This window comes from Cupressus sempervirens, chromosome 2, assembly GCF_028749045.1.
Source record: "Cupressus sempervirens isolate cs-2001-9-10 chromosome 2, ASM2874904v1, whole genome shotgun sequence".
Taxonomy (NCBI): domain Eukaryota; kingdom Viridiplantae; phylum Streptophyta; class Pinopsida; order Cupressales; family Cupressaceae; genus Cupressus; species Cupressus sempervirens.
Window position 1 is genome coordinate 728799030 of NC_143119.1, and position 9218 is coordinate 728808247.

Here is a 9218-nt window from a genome sequence, read left to right on the forward strand (position 1 = left end):
GATCGTGACTATCATTTCAAAAGCACAACTTTGTACTCTCCAATGCCCATCAACCCAAATGTCCTCTGCCTACAATTCCCTCAACCGGACAAGAAAAGGATATACAACGATCATAATTCGATTAAGGAATACACCCAGTTTAATCCAAAATTAATACGGATAAAAATTGGATAAAGGAATGTTCTTTCCCACCATGTTTTGTTGCTTCTGACAAATTTCCAGTTTTCTGTAGTGAACTGTAAACGCAGGATTCTCACAAATCTCACTCCCATGAAGAAAACAATCTTTTTGGTCGGTTAAAGGGTCTTTCCCCTCCAGTCCCATCAGTTTCTTTGAGATTTTCCCGTCACATGCCGTGAAATTGTTGCATCATAAGGACTGTACAAAGCCTTTTTACCATTACTGTGGCATTAGCTTTCAGTCATTAGAACTCTATCATGGCCGGCAAGTATACTTAACGTAAGACAGACGATGAAAATTTTCAAAAAATTTGAAAATTTAGCATTTTACTCTAATTCATATTATGAATTGGTTATTGGGTTCCCACTAAACAATTAAGTTGTTAACTATAATGCACTTTATTCTAAACGTCTTTTTACGTAAATGGTATATATTCTGGGATTTGAATACAATATATGTTCTTGAATAAGATCATACATTTTGGACTAGAATAAAGGTACTTTTTTTGTGTGTGTTAATTTATAATGTATTGGTAAAGACAAAGGATTTAGGAAGATGATCTCAGGTATTGATGATAAACAAAAATGCCCACTAGATGCAAATGCCACGTGCTAAACAATGGCCTATTATTTTTATCAGAGGGAAATCTTTTGCTTTGAGGAGGCAATGATCTGGATTAAGGCGGGAGTGGCCCATGGAACCCGAATTTTATAGAATATCTGAAAGCAATACCTCCAAACACTTATTTTGGTTGGTTTGGATAGTGGCTGTAAACATTGATTTAATTGAATTTTTGTTATTGTTAGGGGGAATTAATCGTGAAGGGAATTTGGGCTTTTTTTGCCGATGGCGGGAATTGTGAATAATCCGGCGAGGCGCCATAAATAAGAGTGCAAGGCCTTGGATAGAAAATGCCCATTAACTCACCTTGAATTTCAATTGATTTCAATTGGGTTGATCCTCTGTTTCTTTCCGAGTATCAATCATGGCGAAGTTTTCTAAGCAGTTTGAGGCCCAATTGGTGCCGGAATGGAAAGAGGCTTTTGTGAATTACTGGCAGTTGAAGAAAGAAGTGAAGAAAATTCACAAGAATTTGATGAAGCAGAGGGCCATGGATGCAGATCATCCAGACACCCGCCATTCCTTTCGCCTTGAATTCTTATCCCACTTCACAACTCTTGTCAAGAGAAAAACTCGGCAATGTTTGCATGGAGATTCTGAACCAGGCATCATTCGGGTACACTGCTAAGATTCAAACATATTTCATGATTTGGTTCAAGTTTAATCTCTTTTCTGCATTCAATCTTGATATGAACATGCTAAGATTTAACATATTTCATGATTTTAGTTCTAGTTTGATTTCATTTCTGGATTCAATCTGGATAGGAAGTTGAACATGCTGAGATTTAAACGTCTTTCTTGATTTTGGTTCAAGTTTAAATTTCATTTCTGGATTCAATCCAGATATGAAGTTGAACTAGCTAAGATTTAAACATCTTTCATGATTTTGATTTAAGTCTAATTTTTTTTTTTTATTTGGATTCAATCTGGATATGAACATGCTGCCCTTAGATTAATGGCCTGTTAACAAAATTTGGGTGCTGAATTGTATGTGATTGGTTGTTTGTGCATAGGTGCGGCAAAGAATGTCTGAATCTGCAAGAGGGGATGTATACGAAACAGAGGTGCTGAAGGGCACTTCTCAGGAGATTCATGATGCAACGCAGAATTTTTTTAGCACCCTTGATGCCCAGTTGAACAAAGTTAATCAGTTCTATAAATCTAAGGAAAAGGACTATCTTGATAGAGGGGAGTCATTGAAGCAACAGATGGGGATTTTGATGGAACTGAAAGCTGCCTTCCAGCAGAGGGCCAAGAATGGTGATGTTGAAGAGGAGAGTAATTCCAGGCATTCTAATATGTCTGTGGACTCTAATGGTATCCATATTTTTTTCATACATGACTTGAATTTGGATGAAAATATGATATTGCTCATAGTAAGTCGATAGTACTGGGGATTCCACAGGATGAATATATGGATGTCAATGCATTCGTTTGCTTTGTAATGTGGGTGAATGAATAAGGATTTAATAATTGTAGAGACAGATTAAATTGTGGGATATAAACATTCATGAAGTTTCTCAATTTTATTTCTATAATGAATCGTCGAGTTTGATGGTATATATATTAATAATTTTTTTGAATTCTGTTTCCTTCTATAATGAATCATTGAATGTGATTAAAAATGCATACAAACAATCTTTTGAATTCTTCATAAACTGTGATAGTTCATGTCGAGTTAACTAAAAACTAGTATTCTTGAATGGTAGGATTTTGGTTCGCTTATTTCAGATTGAAACGGCATTTTTGGAGCACCAAAATCTAGTATTCTTGAATGATCAAAATATTATAAGAAAATATGCTTTTTCTGTGATATGTTATGTCGATTGAAGCTTTTCAAGATTTCCATACAGTATAACCAGAAATGGGTATTTGAAGGCTTCTTTTACCTTTTCTTATAAGGCTTAAGAACTTTACTCTTATATATGATTTTGAAGATTTCTCTGCTATGGGCCATTCAAGCTTAAAACTTTGTTGTTTCATGATATTTTATTTGATGGTTTATTGATTTTCAGTTTGGTTTAAATTGCTGAACAGATAGCGTTCATGAGTGTGAAGAAGATGGGCAGGTTGATGAGGAAGAAGAGGCGGAGGGTGAAGAGTTACGAGTAGTTGCAGCTTTTGAGAAAAACGGCGTGACATTCGTAGAGCAACCAAAACAGAGATCAACAAATGCAGAAAAGAGCAAAGGGAAGCTGAAGAAAATGAAGTCCAACAAGTATGGAAGGTCGAGGAGTTTTAATCTGCAAGGCCGCAATATGAGAATGGAGATTCCTGCCACTACACCATCAAGGACCATTTCTGCCCTAACACATCTCTTGTGGGAGGATCTCCTCAGCCAACCCAAGAAAGCCGGTGTTTCTTCAGCTACAATAGAAACATCAGCAGAAGAAAATAACACTGTGAGCAAGAAGAACATCCACCACGCAGAAAAAATGATACGTAAAGCTTTTGTAGAGCTATATCGTGGGCTAGGTTTCCTCAAGACTTACAGGTTCAAATTTCTTTGCTTTTGTCTTTCGAATTTGACAACTTTTGTAATTTCCAAGAATCGCCAACATTTGAATTTCTGTATATATCACCTAGGGTTAAATGTAATTTGATTTTGGGTATTGCTACAGATCGTTAAACATGCTTGCCTTTGTCAAGATCTTGAAGAAATTTGATAAGGTACAGAACAACAGAACAACTTTTCTTGAAACTATTTTACTTAAATGTTCTTTGAAATTATAAGATTTTTACAATTTATTTCAATGTACAAATTGGTTTCTGGATTTGATCGTTTATGTTTTTCTATCATCAATATTTTGAATCACATTTTATGATCCATCATCAGGATGAGAGAGAAAATGATATGAAAAGAAAGAAAGATGATAGATCTTCGAAACGTTGATGATAAAAACATATACAATCTAATCCAAAAACCAACCTGTACACTAAAGTTCTTTCTTGAATTCCTCATAAGAGAGCAATGGTGAAAATAAATCCAACCATTTGCGCTCTTGTATACAGTGTTAAAGAATAAAACAATTTTTCTTTTTCCTTTCTGTTTTGTTTTGTTTTAGTATGTAGTTTGTACAGTAGAAATATACGTTGAGGAATCCCAGTTCGAAAGCATTTAGAATGATCACCCATATGCTTGCAGAACATCATGCTGAGGAATAAAGTTTTCAGCACTCCTCGCTTTTTCAATCCTTAGTGAGTTCGGAAAATGTGACACGGTAGTTGCATGCTCCAGCTTTTTGAAAAAAATAAAAAATTGAAGTTTGGACCGTATGAGAATCTCCTCGACCTCGTGTGGGAAAATAGATGGTATCTACACCATTGGTAGGATGAACCCATTTAGATAATATTGTGTTATAACAAACCCTCCCGTTTTCACGTTCAGAACCACAGAACATTGTAGTGACTTTAAGATTAGATGTTTAATTTTTTTTCTGAGATCGATTGTGTAATAGTTTTTAGTATCAATATTTCGAATCATGTTACATGATCTATTGTCAAGATGCAAGAAAACAAGGATCCTGATGATAGATCATATAATATGATCCGAAGATTTATGCTAAAAACTATTACACAATCGATCTCAAAAGAGAAATTAAACGTCAATGTATTGACTGTTTATTGCACTGGACTGCCTTTTTTTTCCAATAATGACCACAAACTAAATTTAGCCACCCACATCCAGAATGCCGCTGACTATTTATTTGGTTTTCATTGATGTTATTGCAGGTGACAGGCCAAGAAGTTCTACCTATATATTTGAATGTGGTTGAAAGGTCCTACTTCAACAGCTCGGACAAGGTGACAGTTAAGCAAGTTTATATGATTTGACTGGTTTAACAATTTATTATTAATATTTCAGATCACATTTTACGATCTTTTTTTCTTTTTTTCTTATTTATTTATTGCGATGATAGATGGATCATAAAACATGATCTGAAATATTGATGAAACTATGATTTCTCTTCTCTGATTTGTTTATCCTGATGATAAATCATAAAATGTGATTTGAAATATCTATTAAGAAAAATGCTCACTTTTATTCCCATTTTTAATTAGCATAGTTATTACTGTACTTTACATTCTTAGAGTTATCAGTCAGAGAGACCACTTCCTGCTAGATCTAATGGTTATCTGAGCTCCTGATGATCTGCAGGTTATTAAACTTTCGGATGAGATTGAAGAACTATTTATTCAACAATTTGCAGATGACAATCGGAGAAATGCTATGAAATATCTCAAACCAAAGCAACCTAAAGAATCTCACACGGTCACATTTTTGATAGGTTAGCAATTCTTTAATCTGAGTATAGCTGTAATTAGATAAATAAACTTTATCCTGACATTGTAATTCCAATGGAATGTACTTTTTAAATGGGGCATCCTGTACAGTCTTAACAAGAAAGAATTCAAAAGAATCATTACCATACTAGCATTGCACACGATTTTTTTGGGTACCAGTAGAGATGTATCGTTTTTAACATATTGTTCTTTCTTGCAGGGCTTTTCACAGGATGCTTCTTAGCTTTGTTTGTGGGGTACATTATCATGGCTCATATAGCTGGCACTTACACAGACAGGACGGATCCAACATACATGGAAATAGTTTACCCTGTTTTTAGGTTTGATCATTGATTCTTCCCCCAACCTTTTTAAGTTTGTTGATTTCAGAGCACCTTTCTTTGGATAAAACTAACTAGGGAAAGTGACATGACACCCAATAAAGTTGGAGTCTAAACTTATGTGCAAGAGAATCTATTCTTGAATTCTACGCTCACAAATGCTGTAAATTATGCTTCTTTTTCTTACTCTAACAAATGGAATGCTCATTTATTTGTGCAGTTTGCTGACTTTATTGAACTTGCATATATTCCTGTACGGTTGCAATATCTTCATGTGGAGACGCCATCGTATAAACCATGTATTCATCTTTGAATTTAAACGTAATAGAGAGCTCAAGTATCAAGATGTGTTCTTGTTTTGCACCACTTTTATGACTATAGTGGTGGGCACAATGGTTGGCCATCTGGCCTTGAGAGCCAAAGGGTTCTCACCAGTTGATGTAGATACAATCCCTGGCTTCATCCTCCTGGTAACTACAACTACCTTCTCCTTTCCTTCGATTAAGTTACTGATTTCCTTATACAAGCAATCTAAATTACTTACCATGCTTTTGTTTGGCAGGGCTCCATTGCAGTCTTAGTATGCCCACTTAACATTATTTACAGGTCAACAAGATATGCCTTCCTTCGTGTCATGAGGAATATCATTCTTTCACCACTATACAAGGTACACATTTCATTCATATCAGCAGCTTTAATTCACTACAAATGTCTTACTTAATACATTCACTACTAAGACTTGCTTTTACCATGTCTTAAGGTGGTAATGGTGGACTTTTTCATGGCTGATCAACTAACCAGCCAGGTAAATATGCCATAAAAAATGGACCTCTCTGCCCCAAAACTGGTGACCTAGATAGATAGAGAATAACTAAATTTCTCTTCTACTATATTGACCTTTATATGAATTTGGGCCTAAGTTTGTTTACTGGCTGGTTTTGCAGGTGCCATTATTTAGGCAGCTAGAATATGTAATATGCTATTATGGAACTGGAAGCTTCAAGAGCGAAAATTATAGTACTTGCACAGACAATAAGCATTACAAAGATCTAGTATATGTTGTATCCTTTCTTCCATACTATTGGAGAGCTATGCAGGTAATGCCACTAATCATAGTGTATATTAAGATGGCTTAAACACCATACACTAAAGCTTCATTTTTAGACTAAAAATATTAAATAGGGGAGAGGACCCGGTACTTGAACATCCTAACTTTGCGCTTATCAAAACCTTACGTAAAAAATTCAAATAGCTCCCAACTTTTTACAACAGCGTACTTGGCGAGTCATCTACTTATAACTAAGGTTTCAAGTCCATGTCACTCGTTATGATGCCACATCAGCATGCTTTTTGCCAAGTTGTCTAAAACAGCCCAGAAAAAAAGTGAGACCAATGGTCGTGCATAAAGGGTACCCATAGTTGAACAGCTGATGTGGCATCACATCATTGGTTACTTTTTAGATCAAAGGGTACATTTTCATTCATTTTTTGGTAATCATCATTGTACTAACAACTTTAAAGTCACAAGTATTGGTGCAATGTTGTAAGAAAAATTGGACATTAAGTCAGCAAGTGCAGGTATAAAGTAAGCAATTTCTATCACAACCATTGGAACCCGTTCAAGTACTGGATCCTCTCCCCTAGTTAACTTACTTGTTTCAAAATTAATATTTTCCTAATTTATAATGTTTTAAAATGGTCATATATATTGTATGTTATGAATATATATTATATATGATATTTTGCAAGTTATTCTATAGTAGAGTATATGTTTATCAATTCTAGTAATGACATATATGAGCTTAGCAAAGTTTGGTTTCGATTCTAGTGTGCAAGAAGATGGTTTGACGAAGGAGATTTGAATCACATAGCCAATTTGGGAAAGTATGTATCGGCTATGGTAGCTGCTGGGGCAAGGTTGACATATGAAAAACAGCAAAACATGTGGTGGCTTTCATTGGTTGTCATCACATCAACAATTGCAACTGTCTATCAATTATATTGGGACTTTGTTAAGGATTGGGGACTTCTTTCCCCTCGTTCAAAAAATCCCTGGCTCAGAGATGAACTCATCCTGAAGCACAAGTTCATTTACTTCATATCAATGGTATGCCACCCTCTCATTTTAGTAGAAGCTATAACCCTTTCATCATTACATTTGTATGGTAGAAAAGTTAAAACCCTTTTATATGTGTCTTTTCGAAATTGGATTGTGAGATCTAATAAACATGTTGTTTATTGCAGGTTTTGAACTTATTACTTAGACTTGCATGGTTACAAACGATAATGCACTCTAGCTTTGAGAGTGTTGATTCCAGAGTGACAGGCTTCTTTTTGGCGTCCCTTGAAGTCATTCGAAGGGGACACTGGAATTTTTATAGGTAACTGTTGATTTGATGTAACTTTATAAATGTCGTTACCCACTTGTCATTTCAGTCAGAGCCTTTGATAGTACTCCCATGAATAGATTAACTGAGGTCCCCTCCACCCACCCAATTAAAAAAAACATCACGAAGTAGTCTGACAAGATACACTATCACAAGAAATCTTTTTGAGTATAATGGATTCTTTCAAAAGTTCCTTAAACAGTCACCACATTGTAAGTATTTCAGCAAACTAAATGTTCTTTAATGTTCTGCAAGTGCAATTATCTTGTCAAGAAAAGACAAAGGATTTTATAGGACCACTAAACATTAAAGAACAAAAAAAACTCCAAAGGGGTAAATCTCCGCTACTTTTTCAATCCCAAATAACCTCTTCTGACCCTAAAGAAAATGTAGCAACAGGAGGAACATAGTATTCTAATTATCATGGTGTTTTACAGATCAGAAAGAGAGCCCACTAAACATCAAAAACAGGATAAATAAGTGGCTTTTCAAAATTTAATAACTCCCCACCTTTGTTGGACCAATGCCATGCAATTAAGTTTCTGTTGAGATTGAAATGTTATTGAGTTTATAAAGTGGAGAATTATAAGTGGAAAGACTAATGATATGGATGATAATGCGTATCAGGTTGGAGAACGAACATTTAACCAATGTGGGCAAGTTCAGAGCCATAAAAACAGTGCCACTGCCTTTTCATGAAGTGGACGAAGATTGATCATTTCGAATAGATGAAAGATTAATCAACATGTTCTTCTTGGCCACCCCCATTGACAAGAATAACTGCCGTTTGGCTTGTTTTACTCATCAATGGTGGCCCTCCACCATCTTTTCATCATTCAAAATTGAAATGTTCTTGTATAGACAGTGACGTCAATTTATGCCAATATCATATTTGATTGGGTGTACAAGAATTTCATGTGGAATGCTTGAAATGACACTAAAGTGGTTTTTATCTTTAAAGTGCCTGCTTATGGCTGACAAAATAATCATTTATTTCCAGAATTTTTGCAACTAAGGATACCTACAAAATCAGCATTCAATAATTTTACATGGCCTGTACGCTGCCAAGTCTTGTTTGTTGGCCACAAACATTGGCGCAAGTTTCTCCACAAAAGGGTTTGTTTTTAATAAACGTAGGATTTTATTTTTTCCGGGACTAAAAGGAATATGGAATCAAAACAAACATTTTTCTTTATATTTTCATATCAGACTTCCCATTATGAATTCGGACAAAAAAGCTAATCACCTGATTGAGGGGGCATTATAATCATTTTCGCAAATATGAATGGATGTTACAACAAAATATTTTTCATAACTATTTTTACAAATGTAAATGAATGTTACATCAAATATTTATATATTCAACTAGCAATATATGAAAAGTAGTTAAAAGGAAAAAAAATTA

The 9218-nt window shown here is 34.9% G+C and overlaps 1 protein-coding gene across 2 annotated transcripts; it reads left to right on the forward strand.

Annotated features, from left to right (window-relative positions):
• The first annotated feature begins 637 nt into the window (after positions 1–637).
• LOC149575446 (phosphate transporter PHO1 homolog 1-like) lies at positions 638–8773 on the forward strand. Of its 2 annotated transcripts, none has more exons than XM_089815200.1 (14): positions 638–1417; positions 1815–2118; positions 2839–3295; positions 3423–3471; positions 4534–4605; positions 4961–5090; positions 5306–5426; positions 5647–5896; positions 5989–6093; positions 6187–6231; positions 6371–6523; positions 7255–7533; positions 7671–7807; positions 8441–8773. In XM_089815200.1, exons 1-14 carry the CDS (start codon positions 1166–1168, stop codon positions 8526–8528), a joined length of 2442 nt encoding a protein of 813 aa, XP_089671326.1. In that variant the 5' UTR covers positions 638–1165; the 3' UTR covers positions 8529–8773. The 2 variants fall into 2 exon arrangements, with proteins under 2 accessions (XP_089671326.1, XP_089671325.1); XM_089815199.1 differs by having other exon boundaries at positions 730–1417; positions 4534–4611.
• The last annotated feature ends 445 nt before the right edge of the window (positions 8774–9218 follow it).

Bases quoted from the DNA above. Each gene is read 5' to 3' on its own strand.
- LOC149575446 (XM_089815199.1), top strand. From the start codon at position 1,166: ATGGCGAAGTTTTCTAAGCAGTTTGAGGCCCAATTGGTGCCGGAATGG. The intron at 2,119-2,838 runs GTATCCATATTT...ATTGCTGAACAG, and splicing joins TATGTCTGTGGACTCTAATG to ATAGCGTTCATGAGTGTGAA. The intron at 3,296-3,422 runs GTTCAAATTTCT...GTATTGCTACAG, and splicing joins GGTTTCCTCAAGACTTACAG to ATCGTTAAACATGCTTGCCT.